Raw genomic sequence first — 23,884 nt, forward strand, 5'->3', positions numbered from 1 at the left:
TCTTAAGATTACTGATTAATGCTTATCATAACCAAATTGTGTAAAATATTTACACTGTTGATGAATGAGACTTAATAAAAAAAGGTACAGAAACATATGAATATGTGCCCTTATAGTACATTGAGCACATTTTTAAGGTATAGTGATCCTTAGGTGCAACAACTTTTTATAGTATGTTACCATGCTTTGCATTAGGCTTATATGAATGACCTTAGAAAATGCCAGAGCGATTGCCTCTTTCTTTACATTTTGACCTGCCAAGTATTCTCATTTCTATGTAGTCTGTCCTAGGTAAATAACTGAATATGCTCTTTCTTAACATCACCAGTGGTAAGAAAATATTCTTCTATAAATACCTGCTTCTCGAAACTTCATATTCTATTCCCTTCTCCCTTCACCTCCTCATGTATTTATGGACTTTACCAAGTGGAAGGGTCAAGATTTAATGGGGATTAAAATCCTAATTAATATTAAAAATTGATAATAATGTTACCTAAAACTATGATAATATTGCCATAACTGTGAAGAAAATTCCCTCCACAAGTGAGAGAGAAGTCATATTCCTTTACTTGGTAAAAAGAATACCTCCTAACCCTGTATTTTCTGTCAACGGAATACAAAATGATTTATTTTATAAGAGATATTTTCTGTCATACCAAACACAACTAAGGATAGTCCTTTTCTCCCCAAGTTGGAGATCCAAAGACGACTTGGAGTTTCCCCCGACACCCACAACAGGAGTATAAAAAAGGGGAAATGGTCAAAAATACCCCTCTGCTTTGAAAAAAAGGCTAAAAATATTATCTGTTATGAATTTGGGTAAAAAATATTTAAAGTTTTTAAATATGTCACTGTCTTAACAGAAATGTTCAAATCTCCCAAAACAACCTTATTTCATTTTTTAAACCCGCTCCATTTGAACCCGATTCAACTAAATAAAAAACCTATACGATCCCTTATTCCCCCAGATTCTCTCAAACTTATTCTAACTTCTCTTCACCACTGTCCACGAACAACACATCCTTCAAGTTCAACAACATACATTTTTTATAACAAGTTCAAAAACATACATATAAATAGCTTTGTACAATCATTGGGTTGAAAAGGGCGAAACCCCTCTTTATCAATTTGTGAATTGTTTCGTATCTTAACAACCTGAGTGAAGTTGCAGGGATATATAAGCAAGTTTTTTTTTTTTTTTGTTGGACATAGATGTTATGGGTAAAAAAAATTTCTTTTCTTCTAATTTTGTTCACATTTTAGATCTATTAAAAAAAGGTATCAGAAAGGTTGTGCCATAGGGATAACTAAAGAAGCTAATTATTCTCAAAAGTTACTGTGAAGAATTCTCAGAAAAGTTTTATTTTGTATACTGAGTTCCAGGATTCTAATGAAGCAGATTATAGTTACTATTATTGTGAACTATTCATGTAGAGTGTTGCTGCACTATCAATGTTATGTCTCAGCTGCAAGTGATGTATAATTTTTTTATTTAGTTGGATTGAGCTTAAATAGAGCGGATTTAAAAAATAAAATCGGATTATCCCGAGAATTTGAGAATTTTCATTAAGACGGAGGTACATTTGAAAACTTTAATGAAGGAAAGGGTATTTTTAACCTAAATTCGTAATAAAGGATATTTTTAACCCTTTTCTCGAGTAGAGGGGTACTTTTGACCCTTTTCCCTATAAAAAAATGTCTTCACCAAAAACCAAGTGAACCAAAAATTAGCTGGTTTTTTTTGTATTTTAACCTTTTTTTTTCTTTCTTTTTTTGGGTTCAGCTGATCATCCTTGTTTTCATAAACATTTTCTCAAAATCTTTATCCTCCTTCTAATGATAAAGAAGGCCACTGTCTTCTCAAGCTTCAAAAATTCCTTTATAACTAGTCTTAGAGCACAAACATCTTATAAGCTAAAAAAAATAAGTTGAGGTAGTCCAACTTATTTTTTTTGACTTATAAGCTGAAAACAGCTTATAAACTGCTTTAGATAAGCTAAGTCAAATGGGCTCAATTATTTTTTTGAGCTTATTTTAAGCACAAAATGACTTTAAGCTGACTAGTCAAACACTCAAAAAAGCTGAAAACAGTTTATAAGCAACTTATAAGCCAATCCAAACAGGCTCTTAGACTATTCAAGTACAAGATAATTTCTATTTCAACTCAAACATCCTCGAAAAGGCAAATACACCATTACAACAATGGCCACTTTAAGTCTAAATTAGCAATGAAATGAATTGACTAAAGAATAATTAAGCTGTTCATTTTCACAGTTCCAGCACCAGTGCGTCAATAGAACCTTCTTTTTACATGATCACACGTTAAATTGCTACCGTTTAATTTTACAAGAGCACTAAACTGCCACTACATGAAACAATAATCCAACTACAAATAAGCCTACGCAGACAAAAACTGGACTACAATAATATAATGTTAGCAAAGCGTTCCTTGAACGCGGCATTATACAACAGGCCTACAATCATTCTGTTGTTTCGTAACATATGGCAACCCATCTAGAATACATGTATGCCCTTTTTGCTCCACAGCTTCTATATACCACTCAGTACCATCATGGTATCCCCGTCATTCCCGGTTCATTGCTTGCATGAAATGTTCATCTGCAGCAAAAACAAAGATCAATAGGGAACAAAAGTATGGGGACCACTAGGAGGTGAATCCAAGTGCCTTGAAGTCAATAAAAAGCAGATGCTATGACATCAAAACACAGTAGTCTTCCTTCTTTATTCCCAATGCACTGCTTGTAATGTTTATTAGTAGTATTCTTATTATGACAAGATCAGTTGCATTCAGAATTAGCACTTCTATTGTTACATAAGAATTGCTCAAACTCCAGATGGACCCCAGGATCCACTCTAGTAGTGGTTGCAGACTATTTACCATGTAACCTTGGTGGAAACACAACACTCGCATGCTTATATGCTTCACTAAGAAAAGCTAGGAACAACAAAAAAATTGAACGTGGACCATTCCTCATCCATGCATTCCACATGGTACAGTGATACCCTTCCTTGTACTCATTTTGCACTTCTCATATTCCAAAAACCCATTTACGTAATAAATCCTGTCTACCAGAACATTTTGCTTACTTCCTGGCCTGTGGGTGTTATGCTTCTTCCTGTTATGATATATTCAACAGAACCACAGTACTATCATCTAATGCATTGGGCTTTAACTTTAACTGTTTCACATATCTATTATTCTTGTCACATCATAAATGATCAGTAGTATCTCGATTTTATACTTTTGTGTACAAGTTCTTTGCCATGTCATTTATTTGATTAGAATCAATATATCTCTAGCCCCCAAGGGCGTGTGTCAATGAAGTGGGTTGAGAACCATGAGGTCTCAGGTTCAAATTCCAAACGAGGCAAAAAACACTAGGTGATTTCATCCCTTCCATCCAACCCTTAGCCTTAGTGGACAAAGTTACCCAGTATTTGTGCTAGTAGGAGGTAGTAGGTAGTAGGTACTTCGTGGAATTAGTTGCAGGGTGCACAAGCTGGCCCGGTCACTACGGTTATCAAAAATATATATATACGTGTTTCTATGTCAATATGTAACATTATAGCAGCGGTAACTTGAACTTAGTGACTTCTACCACAACATGAAATATAAATTTATCAGAGTCAGATACGTATTTGTTTTTAAAACATGTATCCGTTTATCTTCTCTATATAGGGGAGCAAATCAAACTGATAGGACGTTAGATATCATTTCCCAATGACATACATGTCAAAGGGATGGATAAACTTTCTATCAACGAATATGATTAGCTAAACTTCCTATGATGGTTAAAAACAACTTAAAGTGTAGCTTATTTTTCTAAAGAAAAAGTGTCGCAAGAAACAACAAGAAAATATAAAGTATCATAGAAAAATAAAATGTGCAAGTATGTCGTGCAGGGTAGAAAATGTACAAGTCTTGCAGGGTATATCACTTTCATTCACTCCAAGAACACAATTTAGAAGCATAGGAATACTTTGATATAAATTATGCCATTACTGCCAGCAAGGAACTTGTCCCACATCATTCAAATGGGAAACTGTACAACAAGCCAGGGGTATTGAGGGATAAAGGACACAAGAACATAAGCAAGAAGCAATCCATTTAGTCGCAACAAAATGACAACAGCATGAGCACTTGACAATCTAGACTAGGAGACACTTTTGTTTTGACTTGTAGATATGGCTTCAACACAAATCTATGTTACCTTTTCTCAGAAAAAAAAAGGGAATGGCATTAAATGTCCCAAATCTTTGAAGTATACTGATATTCCTAAACAACGATCTTGTCTTAAGTCCTTCAACTTATGCTTGTTTGGCATCATCACTCAGCGTATCTATTTTACGCAACTTATCCTACCAAAAGTAAAAAGTCCAGCTCACGTTATGGTATTAAAGGAATCAGGAAAAAAATCATTCCAGAATCTACATAAAGTAAAAGAGACGTAAAAAGAAGAAGCATTGGGGAAGGTCTACCAAGGGTTTGGCCCAGTGAGTCGATGAAGTGGTTGAGAACCATGAGGTCTAAGGTTCAATTCCCAGCGGAGACAAAAATGCTAGGTTATTTCTTTCCATATGTCCAAGCCTTGGTGGATAAAGTTACACGGTGCCTGTGCTGGCAGGAGGTAGTAGGTGCCCGTGGAATTAGTTGAGGTGTGCGCAAACTTACCTGGACACCACAGTTATCCAAAAAAAGGTCTACCAAGCTATAAAATTTCTTTTTCATTTTCTATCTTGCAAAGATATTTCTCCAGAACGCCTTGGATTTAGATCAGGGGAGGTAACATAATACTTTTGGAGATAAATTTGACCTCAAATTGAAATAAGCCAAAGCCAAACAAGTAAACTTCTAGGACTTAACAGGAACTCAGCTTTGAAAAGGATCATGGAGCTTTTTTTAATTAAGTTGAGAAGGATCATCGAGTTAAATCCTCCAAACGAAATGAACGCATTAATCATGACGATAAAATGAAAAGAAAATGCAGGAATATTTTGGCATAGTCATACCACTCTCTCCATCAGAGATCTCTCCGAGCCTTGAGATTGCCTCCAGAAGTGCTTGCTCATGCTCCTGCATAGTAATATACTAAATTTCCTTTGACACAAATGAGCGAACAGTAAGCATTACCGAACAAATGAGTGTCCTCTAACCTTTAGCACTTTCTTTGCCTTCTCAACCTCCAAAGGATCTGGATGACTGGCGCCAAAGACCCTCTCCACCTGACAACATTTGCCAGTCTATGAACAAATATAGAAAGTGTAACATCTTACGCAATAGATATTAAACTACTGCAGCTAACCTCTTTAATCAGTGTTTCCGTGTGAAGTAACTGGATATCATCAGATCCCTTCTTTCCTCCATTCTGTGACGGTGGAAAGCCTTTTCTGGTCTGAGGTTTAGCCAACCCCCTTCCCCTCCCTGCACCTGAACCGCTATCACGCCCTACAGGCCTATTCACCCCACGGCCTGATCCACCAAAATTTCCATGACGAAAAATTCCTGGATCTTCACCCTCCCACTGAATATCTTCTGGAGAAATCTGTCAGAGAAGAGATATATGAGTCTGACCATTTCAAGAAAACTAAAAAGAAGACAACTGATAACCAAATGATGCAACTAAGACTAATAGTAAACATGAATAATGAGCTAGATACAGAGACATAGCCAAATGATGCAACTAAGACTAATAGTAAACATGAATAATGAGCTAGATACAGCGACGGTTATCACTCTTATCAGGCAACAGTTAACACTGGACACCGCCACACCGGGCATGTGTCAAAGAGGCATTTTTATGGTTCTTCTAAACATGAGATGGATATCATACTAATAACAGCCTGCATGATAAGTTTGAAAAGGTTCTTGCAAACAAATCTCCACCCATGAATGTCACATTTTATTTCCAGACTCAAAAAGTGATATGTTGTGATATACTTTGGCAATATACAGAGCAAGTCATTCAGCCAACATCAACACCAAATTAAAGTTTTCCTATTCAATTAGTGCAACTCCAACAATCATTTATTGAAGAAGCAGCAAATACAAGGACTTGAACTGACGAATATGGATGCCGAAAAGGAAATTTCACAAGATCACACCTTAGAGAGAATTACAGAAACTTAATATAAGGACCCGAAGTCTTGAACTACCAAACAATCTAGATAGTCATCAATCTTGAGGTCAAATACACCACATATTATATATAAGACCACTCATACAGAAGTCAAATATTAGATATAGGCAAAATGTTCTTAGTTTCTCTACTTCTAACTAGATATACTAGAGCCTTTTTCTCCACTTCTTGTATATGGTGGAATCTTTCTGTAAGTTCATATTCCAGAAGACTTGGACAATGGACCATCCCAAAAGACAGGGTGTGAACTTCATTTATAAAATATCATTAAAGGCACATGCAGTAAAATACTGGACTTGGTATGTATCAAAGTTATAGATATATACTAGCATTTAGATGTTCCACATAAAACATAGCTGCACACTAACAACAGGGAAGTAATACCTTCAAGAGAAAAATATGGTGAAGTCACCTTTACACAGGTTTTTGCCCTCTCCCCAGGCCTTTCCCGAGGGAAATGGTTCAGATTGGAAATTCAGAATTATCCTGAACTTTAGTTCCAAAGTTCCCTTGAATTTATTTGCTACTGGTTCCTTAATACATGCAAACTTCTAGTGAATACTTTAGAGAATGCTTGGCCACATCACAAGCCAAGGAATAAAGCATACAGAGTTCAGAATGGTATAACAGCTATTTTTCTTGGTACAACCACCCTCATAAACCAATAAGAAAAAGATTTTTCCAGCAGGGCAGCAAAAAAGGTAATCAAAAGCTGCATGCCATCAGAACATAGCATCCATTACCTCTGAAAGGTTGACCCATTCCCACGTCTCGTTTGTAGTACCCATGTCATAAACAAGAGCATGTCTACCCTGAAAATGTGTATCACAAAATTTCCGCATTCAACCGCGAAAAGAAAAAGAAAAGTAAAGCTGCAAGCAATAAAATCAGGAGTACCTCAACTTTGTTATAGTCAGTAATGACTGCCTCATAAAAATTGTTGTCATCAGGCCATCTAGTCCTTACTTTCCTTCCGATCAATGGATCAAATAATGCTGTTTTAGCAGGTTCAGAAGCCCGATTATCGAGTTGGCCTCTTCCAAATGGACCGGAGGACGGGTACTGCATTTTCATTGAAGATGCACCAGGCATCATCTGGCCCTGTGAATAGATGTGTAACAGGAAAATACTCAGAACAAGAGAATAGTTAAATCATGCAATGGTGGACTGCATAGAATAAAGCATAAACATCAGACATACCGATTTACTTTTTTTGCCCTTAGGCCCCATCATAGGCCCTCTCTTGGCAGCAGATGAAGATGGCTGGTTTGCAGAAGCCAGAGCAGGTGGGTGAAACGTAGGAGATGGTCCAGCAAAGGACTGTGATGGTAAAGATGGAGCTATCTTCTGTTTCTTCCGTGAAGCTGAGACAGAAGGACTGGGTAATGGGTCGTGAATAGCTTGACCAGTGCCAAGCATACCAGGTTGGTGAGCCCCTGATTGCCTCCACTCCCTATAAGCAAGAATCAAAAGCTAGCCTTTACAACATTGACAAACTCTAGAATACCGGAAATTCACTAAAAAAAAAAAAAAAACAAGAAGGACAAAGCAACGAGGAGCTAACCTTATTCTTCGGATGACATCATCAGCATTAACTCTACCAAGAAGTTCTCTATGTTCTTCATTGGACAATCTTAACTCTTTTCGTAGCTCCGTTATCAAACTTTCTTTCTCCTGAATAAAATATATTCATTGAGCAGTCATTTAAACCTGATAAAAGAAATGCACATATTAGATTTCATGAGTATTGAGCAAAAGGTACCCAAGTAATGGCATCAGCTTGAGCTTTAAAGGCTCTTAGAACCGAACTGTATGCTTCTTGCTCAAGCTGGTGAATTTGGGCCTCCATGTCAGTGTCACCATACATCCTTTGGTAGGGTAGAGAAGCCATGACAGCAGATCTCCCATTTCCATTCATGCGGCCACCCCCTCTTGGAATCCTATTTTGATGTGATGGAGGAAGATCATCATCTGTTCCTGCAATCATTCCAACAGCTTCAACTTTCCAAAGGTGCATACAACATAATAATTCAACTGCTTTTCTATAACAATTTAACAGTTTTGCAAGCAAGTTTTGATAATTTCAGTATAAACTTGTCACTGCAAACATATTAACAAGAGCAAGAATCATGTAAAACTTAACCAGCATACTATACAGCTCAAAAGAAATTAAGCAAAACCCAGTTGCCAAGTTAGGAGACAAAGTTGACAATGCAAACCCTAATTAAACAAAGAAAGATGGAATCTTGAAAACACTAACCACTGCTGTCATAGGGTTCGTAGTCCATAGCCAGCTTGCAAACTGAAAATCAACGCTTCAATAATACTGAAGATTATCTTAATATAAAGAAAATTAAGCAATTTTTTATTTACAAAACAAGGAAATTGCGTGATTATGATAGAATTGAAGGGGAAGATGCGAGGAGAATCACCAAAGGGGAAACACGGACGTCAAATAGGTCTATTACAATTTGCTTTATTCCAATGTTTGAAATCCGCCTCGCTCCACCCCTTCTAGTTGTGTTTTTTTTTTTTCATCGTTCGACTTGTGTTAACTCACAAGGCATCTGGCAATTTTTATCAAGTTTTTTTTATTTTTTTATTTTGACCAAAATCTTGACTTTAGAAATAACTTCAGTTCTTCCTCCTCAACTCAAAAGTATAACACGTTCTGTGAAAATTGGTAAGCCAGTTTTATCACAAGATATAAATTTTCACAATGTTATTACTCAATCAGTCTCAATTTATGTTGACACTGTTCGGATTTCGAACGTCAAACTTTTTTATGTTATCGTTGATTTGGATATACAATCTTTTAAGTTTTTTGAAGCATAATTTACTCATTTAGAAACTATATAAAAGGGACTATAAGTAACATTAATAATTTAACATATTTAAAGTGCATATAAATAAATCGCGGTCAAAAAATTTCTCGTTTAACTCTTGAATATAAAAAAATATCACATAAAGTGGTACAGATAAAGTAATATATTTTATAATAGATTGGATAATTTTTTTCTGAAAACAATATGGATGAAGATAGAGTAAACTATACATGTTACACCTACATAAAAGTAGATTTCATTTGTTTTTATCAAAAGTAAAGACGTCTGAGTTTGAAAGATTTGCATTAAAACTTAGATGTTTGAATCTTAATACATATTTGAATATTAAGATATTGTATTAAGACTTGAATATTAAATATTTAAGATAGTTAACATCTAAATGTATAAAACTAGTTATTATTTGAAAATTAATAAATATAAAATTTAATCATATATTATATTATTATAATATTATATCAACACAATATTTTTAAGAAATTGTATGGTGGTTGGTGGTAGTAATGGTTACCAGTGGTCGTTATGGATGACGATTGGGAATGATGTTGGCTAATGGAGGTGTTGTGAGTAGTAGTTAGTAGTTAATGGTGGTAGTTGATAGTTGTGGTGGATGATAGTGGTAATTAATGGTAGTAGTGAATGATAATTGTGGTTAGAGATATTTAATAGTGATGGACGATGATGATTGTCGATACTTCGTATCTATATGATTTGCATATCATTTTTTTCCTTCTAGATCGAATTATATTTGTAAGTTTAATACCAAGTCATATCTTCTTACCATCCTTTCTCTATTTTGGATTATAATTATTTATAGTGTATGAGTTAAAATACGGATTTGACAGATGGATGAATACAAAAAGGACATGTGGTGGTCTAAATCCGGCCATGCATTACTCAACAAAGGCAACACCAGACCCAACACTTGAACATTCTCGATAAAACTATTATTACCATCGATGTAGGTCTGTCTAGCTTCGGAGCAGCAAGACCGGGAATGTGGTAGCATCCCATCAAGAGAAGCTTCATATGTAACTATTCTCGGAAAATTCAGGATTATCTTCGCAGTTTCAGAACCACGAATGGAACGGTTCAATCCTGAAAATAAATAATTGTTATGAGGGGTGCTACACGGAAGATGTTTCTTAAGGTTACTCTATAAATTTATATTCATTAGCAAGTTATTTAGCATTGAAAATGTTGGGGTATATACCATTAACCATGCGTTTAGAATTCCCTTGTCAAACATCAAATCCGCCCAAAACAGTTACGGCAAAATAGCTTCGAGGGCAAATTGATTCGTTTCACACCATGTGAATCACGACTCATACATATAACCGAACATATATATATATATATATATATATATTATTTAGATTATCTATTTAGATGCAAGCAGGCTCTGTTACCAATTAATGGAATATAGGCATAAACAGCGGAAACAAATAGCCAGGATCGAACTTGCATGTAATATAGAAAACACATAATCAAAGATATTGATCAAACATAAAATTGATACTTATCTCTTGAAGCGTGACCGCGACCAAGAATCGAATCTTCAACCATGAACACACACCATCCACGAGATCGTCATCCTTCAGTTCCACAGTCTTCTGCTGTGTAACTCGAATAATACCAGAATTTGTGAAATTCGTGTGGGCGAATTTCTATGGAAAAGTTGAAGAAACTTTTAAAACCCTTAGCCTCCTTATGGAATAAGACCCCTATTTTATAACTATAGGTTTTAGGGTTTTCCCCTTTTTCCAAAATCTGTTGGGTCTTTATTTTCCACCAAGAAATAATATTCCATTTAATTCTTTATTATTCGGGCACAGCAGGGACCACATAATTTAATTAACGAGGCTTCCTATTATGGAATTAATTCGAAATATCTGAATTAATCCTACCATAATAAATTACGAATTATTCCACTAAAAAATCATAACTGCACTCCTCAGTTCAATTTCGAAATCATACATTAAAACTTATTTAACTCCCCATGTTAAGATTACAGATACCAATAAATTAAATTAAATTACTGACAATTTAATTCATTGACTAATTGGATCCTTTTTATTTTCGCTTAACTTATATCATGTGACGGATACAAAATCCACCTGCAGGGTTTTCACATGAGACTTATATCATCAATCTCAAAGTCGAGACATAGATTCTATCAATTAATTATTATTTCACAAATGTAATTTATAATTATCCAATTTACCAGGAATACATAGACCCGCAATTGAGTCGTACCTTTTAATAAATCAAAATAATGAACAAATCACATTGATCATAATAATTATATCAAGATTAAGAGCATAAGTACATTTAATGAACTAGAGAATTTGTTTTACATGTTCAGTACAAAAACACTTATCTCTACTTGGTCTGTTCAATACATACAAAATGTACTAGCACAAGAAGACGGAACTATACCATTCCCATAATGAAGATACATTATATTAATCTTGGGCTACAATCAGACCGATGGCTTTGTTCAATTTCCATCTTAGATTGTGAACATAAATTTTATACTTATAAGAACCGACGATTTAATCTTCCTTGTATAAGCTAAACTCTATACACTAAATCATCTACTATATAAGTAAAGGACAAACATACTAGTACATGATCTATTTAACTTTTTAATAAACAATGAATAAAATAATTGTTCTATAATAAATACTATATCCAAACACATGGTTAATAGTATATATCCCAACAATCTCCCACTTAGACTTTTAACCATGACAACTGTTAGAATATATCATATCTAAACGCATGGTTAATGGTATATACCCCAACAATCTCCCACTTAGACTTTTAACCATGCATCGACAACTTTCATATGTATTCTTTTTGCATGACTACCAAAAGTCTTAGTAGTGCTTCGTCGTAACTGACCGGTTCTGTACTAAGATCTTCAGGGATCCTATCATGAAACTCTCCCAAAAAAATGTATCTCTTTTCAGGATCCTATCATGAGACTCTCCCAAGAGTATACACCGAACCGATCTTGATTATGTTCTCCCACTACGACTAAGTACTACTACTATTATAGTCACACTATCATATTCCTGAGTCTTAATATTATCTTTATAGCCTTTCGGTATTGAAATATTAACGACTTCATATAGTGTTATTTGCTCAACATCACTCCCACTACTTATAGGTAGTGAATTTCCTTACGCCGATTAACGTTTCTCCCACTACTTAAATGCAATGGAACGTCAACCCTAACTTGTCGGTTAGATGTTCTTGAACTTCTGAATTTTAGATGACTCATTTGCTATTTCTTTGCTCAGTTCCTATAAAACAAGTTTACATCCAGGAACTTGGTTTATTAAATAGTCCTTTTCTAAAAATCTAGCAAATGTATTAACAATTACTTTATTTTCTTTTAAGACAGTAAATAAACCTCCTTTCATTCCCTTTGGATATCTAATAAACATGCGTACATCCGTTCTTGATTCCCACTTATCTGTTTTCCCTTTGAACACATGTGCTAGACAACCTCATATCCGAACATGTTGCAGATTTGGCTTACATCCAATCCACTATTCTATGGGTATTAAAGGTACTAACTTAGAGGGAATTAAATTAAGAATGTAATTCGCAGTTTCTAAGACATAATCCAAAACGAAAAAGCAAATATAAATAAGTCAATCATTAATCTTACCACCTTCAAAAGAGTCATATTTCTTTTCTCTTCCACACCTATCTATTGTAGAATACTTGGTGTAGACAATTGAAAATGCAATCCCTCTATCTAATAAGTAACTAATAAACTCTACAAAGAGGTACTCGCCACTACGATCAAATCGCAGTGACTTAATGTATTTTCCTTGACGCTTTTCATTTTCTCCTTAAATACATTGAAATTTTCAAAGCATTCGGACCTACAGAGCATCAAATAAATATATTCATATCATGAGTAATCTTCTATGAATGTCATAGAATACTCAAAATCACCTCTTGCCTTGGAGTTCATTATACCACACAAATCAGAATGGATTGGCTTAACTTATCATTAACTTTATTCCTTTTAAGAGAAAAGGTCTATTAGTCATTTTGCCTTCTAAGTAGGACTCACAAGTTGGCAGTGCCTCCACTTTCAATGAACATTAAAAGTTCATCCTTTGACCAACTTCGAAATCCTATCCAGATTAAAATGACCTAGATACAAGTGCTAACAGATAAGCTCATTCAATTCCCGAAAGAAAAAAAAGTCTCTTATGGGACATATTAACATTATTCAGTTCAGAAGAGATATTAATTTAAAGTGTCCACGCATCAATGTACCACAAGAGATAAAATGTTTATCAAACTCAATAACACAAGAGTTACAAGAAAAATAAACTAATTATCCATCTCTTGTTTGGTTAGAAACTGAAAATAAATTCTTTCTAATAGGAGTTACATATAATGCATTCTTTAATTAACGTCTTATCCCTATCAGATGAAATTCTTGACTAGTAATAAGTGGGCCGGATAAAGTCTATTGAGAATTTGAGATATAATCATTAAATGGATCATTAGTTATGTAGTAAGAATAATAAAATTCAAAACACACATCACACATACAACCATGCATACTGAATAGCTAGATTCGATAAGGAAACTTAACTATTCATGCAAACTATATGAGTCATGCCAGATAATTCACCCCATAAATTAAACAGGACCAACTCAGATGGAGAGTAAACTACTAATTTAAGTTAGGTAAATATCACTTTTAATAAACCCTAGTTCCATTGAACCAATGTGTAACTCAGTTGGAGAGTCAAGACAAGCTATCAATTAACTAGGGACTGAAGCACAGTAATTTTTACCATAATGAATCTATCCGATGGGGAAGAAGACCTATGTCAACATATAAACTCATTATATCACTGTTATATACAATGAAGACAATAGAAAATGAACCCTACCACCACTGTTTGAAGAAATGAAATTTTTATTTAACAAAAAATTTCTAGTAAACAGCAAAACGATCAAAAAAAATCATCTAAACGACCTCGGATGGCCAAAAAGGGCCAAGTTCACGAGCAAAACTCGTGAGTATTTCTCAGTGGGTCGTTTCCGATGAACCTACCAAATTTCGAATCAATTGGAGTTCGTCAAAAATCAGAATTCCGAAACCATGACCAATTTGGAAAGAGATTTTTTTTTTCCAGCCAAAACAGAATTAAAAAACATATGCATTTGTTCAGTAGTTCTTATCACATATCATCATTAGCGTACTAATATACATGAATCAAGAACAACGAACAAAATTTTAAAATATGTTTACATAATCTCAGTGTTGCTTTCTAGAAATTAGCATGTTTATGTAATCATTGAATGTAAAATTCAAAACACACCACATAGATATCCATGCATCTTGAACAACAAATTTCAATATAAAAGAACAATTCATGCAACATATATATGTGATGCCAGATATTCACTCTATAAATTTAAAACCAGAGCTAACTCAGACGAAGAGTATGCTACTAATTTAACCTAAGTGAATACCATTATTATTATCTCTAGTTTCATTGACCCAACATGTAACTCAGATGGAGAGTTAATACAAGTTATCAATAACTAGTGAATATACCTAGTGACAACCCATAATAAATTTATTCGATGGGGAGGAAGACCTAAAGTCAACACATAAATTTATTATTTCACTAGTATTTAGTCATGAAAACCATAAGGAAGAATCTCTATCACCATTAGATCATAGCCAAGTAATTTTTCCTAAAAAATTAATTTTTCATAAAACAAAAATTGCCCAAAACACCATTTAAACAATCCCAAATCACCGAAAAATGAAATGATTCACCGCAACGCAGTGACTATTGCTTGGTGGGTTATTTCCGATAAACAGAATTCAGATCAATTAGAGTTCGTAGAATTACAGATCTCTAAATCTATGACCAAATTCAAAAAATAACTTATTCAGACGATTCAAGAAGGAAAAATATGATCTATATCCTTAATTATCACATATCAATTCATGTTAAACATCATGTGTAATCATGTTCCAGATTTAACATTAATAAAACAGACATAAAGAGTAGTTTTTCATACTTGTTTTAATTTGAAAGAACAACATAAAACCCATCTAAACAGCCTTAAAGATTATTTTTTACTGGGCGTTTCCAATGAACACACCAAATTTCAAGTCAATAAGAGTTCATGAAATTCTTGTTCTCCACAACTAACCAAATTCGTCAAAATAACCGTTTTAGGCATAGCTAAGGATTAAATAATTTGATTTAGGTTTCTATTCTCCTTTTATAATTATCCCATGAGCTCAAGGCATACATTGTGTCCCTTCTTCTGGGCAAGACACACAACACCTAATTACAACAAATTGTCCTCACAATTAATACACCTGAGAATCAAGATATTACGTTTCTGTCTTTCGGGTGAAAACCTCGATATCTCTTCTCATGAATTAATTAAGTGCTACTAGTAACAAAAGATAAATTTTGTATCGATAGATAAAACACCACAACTAGTATACACTTATTCAAGAATAATTTTCACAATACATTGAGAATGTTTCAATGAATCAAATAAATAAACCACTTAAAATGGTTCCTATTTATTAATAAAAAAAAATCTCAATCCATATATTGATATAATCTCACATGTATAAACCTTTAAGAATTTTCAATGAATTCATATAAATAGACCATTTCAATAAAAACTATTTATTAATCATAAAATTCTTAATTTATATAATATTATATACATGAACGAGAAAATAAGAAAAAAAATTGCTCGTCTAATTATAACCTGTTAAGACCATGGTCCAACTCTTAATCAAACAAAATTCTGTGAGACAAGGTCCATCAAATATTTCAAGTAATGATGCTAACCCAAAATAATACTCACTATCAACCAAAAGGAAATATGAAACACAAGGCTTAAGGATACCCTTTATTGAATACCAGTGAGCAAAATTCACTTGATCCACCTGTCAACCTACATATTCCCTCCTTGTTTTTATTTTGTTTCATCCCTTTCCTTTTAAAAAAAGTTTAGGCTGGACCAATCATAGTTAAGCCTGATACGAATCGATTTGGGAATGAAGCCAAATCAATTCAAACGCGGAAAAATAAAGGATACGAAGAAAAAGGGATGAGAAAATAGGATAAAAGTAAGACTCAATTAGGGCGAATTTATGGACAAACCTAAGTATATTAAACTTAGACCCTTCCAATCGAATCTGATCCTAAAAGAACCACTACTATTTGACACTCAAGGCAAGAGATTCAATTTGAATCCACAAATGGCAATCTCTTCATGAATATCAATGGACATAAAAGGTTCACAAACCAACAATGGATTCCACTATCATATTGACTAAAATAGCCCTAGAATCTACCTAACAATCTATCACTCAATTTAGAGTATCATAATTCATCATCCAAAATCTAAGTAATGAAATGAAAGACAAGCTATATATACAAGCTAAGTAAAGAAGACTAATAGGCAATTACAATGCTACCCTTAATGAAGTAAGGGCATTGTTTGGCTAGTCTTCTTAATGTAGTCTTCAATTCAAGAATTGGCATTCAATGGCCAAACACGCCCCTCCTTGCATAGATGGCGGCCCTCTAATCAACCTTGCATGCATGGCCTTCTTGCAAGCATAACCTTCTTTGCACAAATAGCCAACTCCCGACCTTGTCCAAGTTTGCACATGTGGCCAATTTGCAGAAATGCCCCTATTTGCACGTTTGGCCACTTTGCGCATTTGGCCCCCTTTCTAGTAGTTCTTCTCCAAGCCTCGCCCAAGCCGCCTCCCACACATCATAGGCCTCATTGTGGGGCTTGTATGGGCCTCCAAAGGCCTTCAACGCCATCCTTATCATCCATGCCGCTTGTAGAGCTTGAAGTTTCATATCTTGGCCTTGGATGTAAGTCTTGAAATTAGGTGTGCCAAGTAGGATCGTATCATCCTCCCCTTCTTCAAAAGGATTCGTCCTCGAATCTGAACCTAGCAAAACCCAAGGGAAGACATACGAAAACATACTCCTCAAGGATTGAGGGTTAGCACACAAAGCAATAATCATATATTCATGCCAAGGATGAACAAATTTGTGGTACAACCACATGTCTATGACAATCATGATTAACATTTGCACACATGAGGTATCAAGAAGTTGATTCCTCCAAGGTTCATGACATAAGGATAGAGTAATAAAACCAATGGATTCAAAATACAAAGTATGCAACTCGACATTGGTTCTATTTGACATGTAGAACAATGTCCAAACAAGGACACTCTCATTATTCCAATAAGGACTCTCCCAAGATAGTGCTCTCAAATCACACAAGGTGTCACCCGGATCAAATGGGTAGATTACCCACCTAGTATGGTCAGAGACACACTCATTTACCCTATAAGAGTCTCTCTTCACATAAGATGCACCCAAAACATACACATGAGCATCATCAAATGCAAACAAGTAGTAAAGAAAGGTATTACGTAAAACAACTTCCTCTTCTATGTCACCCTCAAGTGTAACCTCACTACTAGAATCTATAACAAGACCATCCAATAGGATACCATGAAGTTGGACATGAAAGGAAGAATTTCCAATTTCTAGACAAGAATCACCTTCCTTTGTAACACTTTCCTTCCCCACAAATGGAACACAATCCGTCAAAGGAAGATCTCCATCACGGGAAAGAGTGTCATCATTCCATAGTGGGTTACACATCACCTTATAGTCTCCAAAAGAAACCATTTGCTCAGCATGACCAAACTTCCCACTAGGTACATGACTATTCACATGATCAATTATATCAACATCATCACTAAATTGAGGGTCATTAAACACATCACAAGGTTCCTCAAATAGTGGATTTTCATAGCATACAAATTGATCAACACAAGTAACCACTCTAGTTGGACGCAAATTGATCTTGCTAGAAGAATCAATTCGGTCATCGCTAGGATCAACTAGTGGATGCACTAACAATTCACATGACAATGTACTAACATGCATATCAAGAGTATTAACACTAGGTGGACACAACTTGAACTCAAGAGAAGAGTCAAAATAGTCATCAATAGGATCAACTAGTGTTGGACCATCCATTACAATGTCAATTGTCATTATAGCATTAGGCACATCACAAAGCAAAGATTCATTAAGCTCAATTAAGGACAAGCTATTATTTACACTCACTTCGATAACATGATCAATCACATCATTCGTGGTGTTAAAAGTAGCTATTTTACCTTGAAGTTCACAGTCATCTCCTTTGCCTTGGGTTTCAACTTTGGAGCTCGTTTGTTCCTTCGGGAAGCTCTCAACCACCTCAAGAACCTTCAAAGGTTGAGGTTCATCATCCGACTTGCTCCTGAGAATACTTGCACTATCATTTCAATAAAAACTATTTATTAATCATAAAATTCTTAATTTATATAATATTATATACATGAACGAGAAAATAAGAAAAAAATTGCTCGTCTAATTATAACCTGTTAAGACCATGGTCCAACTCTTAATCAAACAAAATTCTGTGAGACAAGGTCCATCAAATATTTCAAGTAATGATGCTAACCCAAAATAATACTCACTATCAACCAAAAGGAAATATGAAACACAAGGCTTAAGGATACCCTTTATTGAATACCAGTGAGCAAAATTCACTTGATCCACCTGTCAACCTACATATTCCCTCCTTGTTTTTATTTTGTTTCATCCCTTTCCTTTTAAAAAAAGTTTAGGCTGGACCAATCATAGTTAAGCCTGATACGAATCGATTTGGGAATGAAGCCAAATCAATTCAAACGCGGAAAAATAAAGGATACGAAGAAAAAGGGATGAGAAAATAGGATAAAAGTAAGACTCAATTAGGGCGAATTTATGGACAAACCTAAGTATATTAAACTTAGACCCTTCCAATCGAATCTGATCCTAAAAGAACCACTACTATTTGACACTCAAGGCAAGAGATTCAATTTGAATCCACAAATGGCAATCTCTTCATGAATATCAATGGACATAAAAGGTTCACAAACCAACAATGGATTCCACTATCATATTGACTAAAATAGCCCTAGAATCTACCTAACAATCTATCACTCAATTTAGAGTATCATAATTCATCATCCAAAATCTAAGTAATGAAATGAAAGACAAGCTATATATACAAGCTAAGTAAAGAAGACTAATAGGCAATTACAATGCTACCCTTAATGAAGTAAGGGCATTGTTTGGCTAGTCTTCTTAATGTAGTCTTCAATTCAAGAATTGGCATTCAATGGCCAAACACGCCCCTCCTTGCATAGATGGCCCTCTAATCAACCTTGCATGCATGGCCTTCTTGCAAGCATAACCTTCTTTGCACAAATAGCCAACTCCCGACCTTGTCCAAGTTTGCACATGTAGCCAATTTGCAGAAATGCTCCTATTTGCACGTTTGGCCACTTTGCGCATTTGGCCCCCTTTCTAGTAGTTCTTCTTCAAGCCTCGCCCAAGCCGCCTCCCACACATCATAGGCCTCATTGTGGGGCTTGTATGGGCCTCCAAAGGCCTTCAACGCCATCCTTATCATCCATGCCGCTTGTAGAGCTTGAAGTTTCATATCTTGGCCTTGGATGTAAGTCTTGAAATCAGGTGTGCCAAGTAGGATCGTATCAAAGTCATATAAAAAAGAATTACTAGGAAAGACAGTAGTGGATTTTCCCAAGGACCTAGGTGTTAATCCATGCCTAAACCACGCCGCCGCCGACCTTAGTCCTCTTTTCGAACCCTTGATCCAATTTTACATAATCATGAAGCGTTAAAAATGGATGTCATTCGTGACTTAAAACCCGACGCCAACAAAAACACCTTTTACAGAATTCCCCTGTCAAACATCAAATTCGCCCAAAACAGCTACGGCGAAATAGCTTCGAGGGCAAATTGATTCGTTTCACACCATGTGAATCACGACTCATACATATAACCGAACATATATATACTATTTAGATTATCTATTTAGATGCAAGCAGGCTCTGTTACCAATTAATGGAATATAGGCATAAACAGCGGAAGCGAATAGCCAGGATCGAACTTGCATGTAATATAGAAAACACATAATCAAAGATATTGATCAAACATAAAATTGATACTCATATCTTGAAGCGTGACCGCGACCAAGAATCGAATCTTCAACCACGAACACACACTATCCACGAGATCGTCATCCTTCAGTTCCACAGTCTTTTGCTGTGTAACCCGAATAATACCAGAATTTGTGAAATTCGTGTGGGCGAATTTCTATGGAAAAGTTGAAGAAATTTTTAAAACCCTTAGCCTCCTTATGGAATAAGACCCCTATTTTATAACTATAGGTTTTAGGGTTTTCCCCTTTTTCCAAAATCTGTTGGGTCTTTATTTTCCACCAAGAAATAATATTCCATTTAATTCTTTATTATTCGGGCACAGCAGGGACCACAGAATTTAATTAACGAGGCTTCCTATTATGGAATTAATTCGAAATATCTGAATTAATCCTACCATAATAAATTACGAATTATTCCACTAAAAAATCGTAACTGCACTCCTCAGTTCAATTTCGAAATCATACATTAAAACTTATTTAACTCCCCATGTTAAGATTACAGATACCAATAAATTAAATTAAATTAAATTACTGACAATTTAATTCATTGACTAATTGGTTCCTTTATATTTTCGCTTAACTTATATCATGTGACGGATACAAAATCCACCTGCAGGGTTTTCACATGAGACTTATAAGCATTCATAAAGGGGTATCATCAATCTCAAAGTCGAGACATAAATTCTATCAACTAATTATTATTTCACAAATGTAATTTGTCATTATCCAATTTACCAAGAATACATAGACCCGCAATTGAGTCGTACCTTTTAATAAATCAAAATAATGAACAAATCACATTGATCATAATAATTATATCAAGATTAAGAGCATAAGTACATTTAATGAACTAGAGAATTTGTTTTACATGTTCAGTACAAAAACACTTATCTCTACTTGGTCCGTTCAATACATACAAAATGTACTAGCACAAGAAGACGGAACTATACCATTCCCATAATGAAGATACATTATATTAATCTTGGGCTACAATCAGACCGATGGCTTTGTTCAATTTCCATCTTAGATTGTGAACATAAATTTTATACTTATAAGAACCGACGATTTAATCTTCCTTGTATAAGCTAAACTCTATACACTAAATCATCTGTTATATAAGTAAAGGACACACATACTAGTACATGATCTATTTAACTGTTTAATAAACAATGAATAAATAATTGTTCTATAATAAATACTATATTCAAACACATGGTTAATAGTATATATCGCAACAGAGAACACATTGTTTGGTCATTATAATCTACATACCCTAGAACCTCTAAATTGAATTCAATTGTTATTCTACGTCACTAATTTAGGGGTAAATAACTAGTCGATTTGAAGCATTTTATGTTGTTTATGATTATAAAAATAGTAAATCATAGTAAGTTATACGAATATACATTTTATTTCGAGAATTCGAGAAATTGATGTTTCCACATACTCTAAATTTTATTGTTTATTTTGATGAAGAGGGCATGTCACGTTAATATGTATTGATTTTGTCTATTCATTTATTTTCTTGGTTATATAGGTTACAATTGCTCATATAATTGGCAATTGGGCATGTGGTAGCAACCGTTAGTATATCTAAAGTTATAGTAAGCCTTTGGTCATAGGATTTGGAAGTCTGATTGCATATTTTAATATCAAATCAGCGCTTGTTTATGAAATTTGTACAAAATTTTAATTTCAACTTCAAATCATGATTTCAAATCACAAATTCTCCAAAAAGTAGGATTTGAAATTCCAAATCGTGATTTCAAATTTTCTTAAATGTAAAACTTGAACTATAAATTTGTATTTTGTAAAAAAAGACTAATCATTTTATATTTTGTAGAAAAAAGACTCATGCCAACGTGAAGAGATTGTTCGTACCATGTGGAAAGATTATATTAAAGAACAACTAGTTACTACTATTGTTGGTTTTTTAAAAGTGGATCTTAGTAAAATTACATGTATTTAACAGTTTGTAATAGTATTTTATCACGAGCATTTATTTATAAAGGAGTATGGAGATATGTAATTTATTAATGTAGCGCCTTAGGATATTCCGATATCTTATTTCTGAACTATGATTTGCTCATTTGGTAAGATTGTAAAAGAGTTGGAGAAATTTTGATAGTATTCAGAAATTGTGGGACTCTCGTGTTTATGAGAAAAGATACAACTTAAGACCTCCAGATTTTACGTTCAAACAAAATTTTAATTTCAAATCACTGGTCTAAAATCATGTCCAAACAGGCCTATAGTTTCTTACACTAGCATCATCAAGAGCGGTCATGAGCTGAATTTTTCACCCTTGAAAAATATAGTTTATATTGGACAAAATTGTCAATTAAGTTGTCAATTTAGTATTCTTTTAATATTTAGGAGTTTTAAATTAATTAAATTTTAACGTATTAGTCTTTTTCTTATCTGAACTAGGTAGGAAAAAGAGAAAATAGTTTCTAATTTCCTTGTATTCCTACGTTGTGTAGGAAAAGGGAAAAATAATCTAAATTTCCGTACATTCGTATTTCCTAAAATATATAGGAAAAGGCAAAAAGTTACTAAATTTCCACGGACTCCTAAATTGGGTACAAAAAGAATAGTTTTTAAATTTCCTACAATCCTACATTGTGTAGGAAAAGGAATACGAAAACGAATACGAGTAGTTTCTAAATTTCCTAGAGTTCATGTCTATATAAGAGTGAAACTGTCATATGTTAAGTCATCCATCACTATTTTTTTGCAATACGAAATAGTTCATCACAGTGGTTGTAAGCATGTAGGATTGTGAAGCAATGTTTATGAGTGGTTTCTCCATAAAGAAGAAACCTGCAGATCTTTGAGTTGATCGGAGCGGCTATCACAGTTGGTGCAATAAAGTATCAGTGACCACTGAGTTTGAGAAGCGCAAAAACGAGATATTGAATATCTTAATGCACCCCGGAATCGGAGGCGACAGCGATTACTTCATTCTTAGTGATACAGATGAAGATGACGACAGTGTTGTTGATGAAGAAGAAGATGACGACCGTTCTGATGAAGTGACCGACGTTGAAGAAGAAGAAGAGCCTGTGAAAGAAAAGAGTGTCGAAGGAATACAACTGGTCGATACCGAAAGCAAGAACAAGATTACTACTGCTACAAACCAGAAACCCTCGATGAAGATTAACGTGGCTATCAAGAAGACTGTACGAGTTGCTCCTCTAAAAAAACTTGACCAACGCCAGAAACAGAATGCAATTATAGGAACAACGGAAAGCGTCAGGGAGTTGAAGGAAAGATCGGAGACTGACATGGAATTAGCAGTAAGAAAACAGTGCAGGAGTGGTTTAACGAAGAGTGTGCCCCCGCCGTTGATGAAGAGGAATGTGGCCACCAAGCGTGTTCAAGTCGCTCCTCAAAAACAACTTCATTCTGATTGTTCACCACAGAAACAGAGCAACTGCGGTGCAATCACAAGACCAATAGTGCAGAAAACAACACAAAGCTCTGCAGTCGCGAGACAAATGCAAAAAGAAACACAAAGCATCGGTGATATGAAGAGATTTGAATCAAGCAAGAGGAAATTTGAGGAAAGGTTTGCAGAGCAAAAGGAAGCAAAGAGAAGGATCATAATGGTGGACTTTCATCATATGCCTAAACCTGCTAATGACCCTCGTCCTCCCAAACGCTGCTGGGCTAGGAGGAGGTTTTGATGATTCAATCTTTGTTGTAATTTTCACACCAGAATCTCTTTATTCTTCCTTTGTGTCATTTTTTCAA

The 23,884-nt window shown here is 34.7% G+C and overlaps 1 protein-coding gene across 2 annotated transcripts; it reads right to left on the bottom strand.

Annotated features, from left to right (window-relative positions):
- Positions 1–2,238: 2,238 nt before the first annotated feature.
- Positions 2,239–8,707, bottom strand: LOC132644448 (protein EMSY-LIKE 3-like). 2 transcript variants are annotated; one of them, XM_060361041.1, is made up of 11 exons: positions 8,591–8,707; positions 8,419–8,460; positions 7,921–8,135; positions 7,723–7,832; positions 7,359–7,611; positions 7,056–7,259; positions 6,902–6,970; positions 5,325–5,564; positions 5,176–5,244; positions 5,032–5,095; positions 2,239–2,619 (listed from the first exon to the last, which is right to left on the bottom strand). In XM_060361041.1, exons 2-11 carry the CDS (start codon positions 8,444–8,446, stop codon positions 2,585–2,587), a joined length of 1,287 nt encoding a protein of 428 aa, XP_060217024.1. In that variant the 5' UTR covers positions 8,447–8,460; positions 8,591–8,707; the 3' UTR covers positions 2,239–2,584. The 2 variants fall into 2 exon arrangements, with proteins under 2 accessions (XP_060217024.1, XP_060217025.1); XM_060361042.1 differs by having other exon boundaries at positions 2,549–4,380; positions 8,419–8,706.
- Between the last annotated feature and the right edge of the window lie 15,177 nt (positions 8,708–23,884).

Source organism: Lycium barbarum, chromosome 6, assembly GCF_019175385.1.
Source record: "Lycium barbarum isolate Lr01 chromosome 6, ASM1917538v2, whole genome shotgun sequence".
NCBI classification, from domain to species: Eukaryota; Viridiplantae; Streptophyta; class Magnoliopsida; order Solanales; family Solanaceae; genus Lycium; species Lycium barbarum.

Bases quoted from the DNA above. Each gene is read 5' to 3' on its own strand.
- LOC132644448 (XM_060361041.1), bottom strand. From the start codon at position 8,446: ATGGACTACGAACCCTATGACAGCAGTG. The intron at 6,971-7,055 runs GTACTCCTGATT...ACACATTTTCAG, and splicing joins CTGACTATAACAAAGTTGAG to GGTAGACATGCTCTTGTTTA. The intron at 5,096-5,175 runs GTTAGAGGACAC...ATTACTATGCAG, and splicing joins AGGCAAAGAAAGTGCTAAAG to GAGCATGAGCAAGCACTTCT.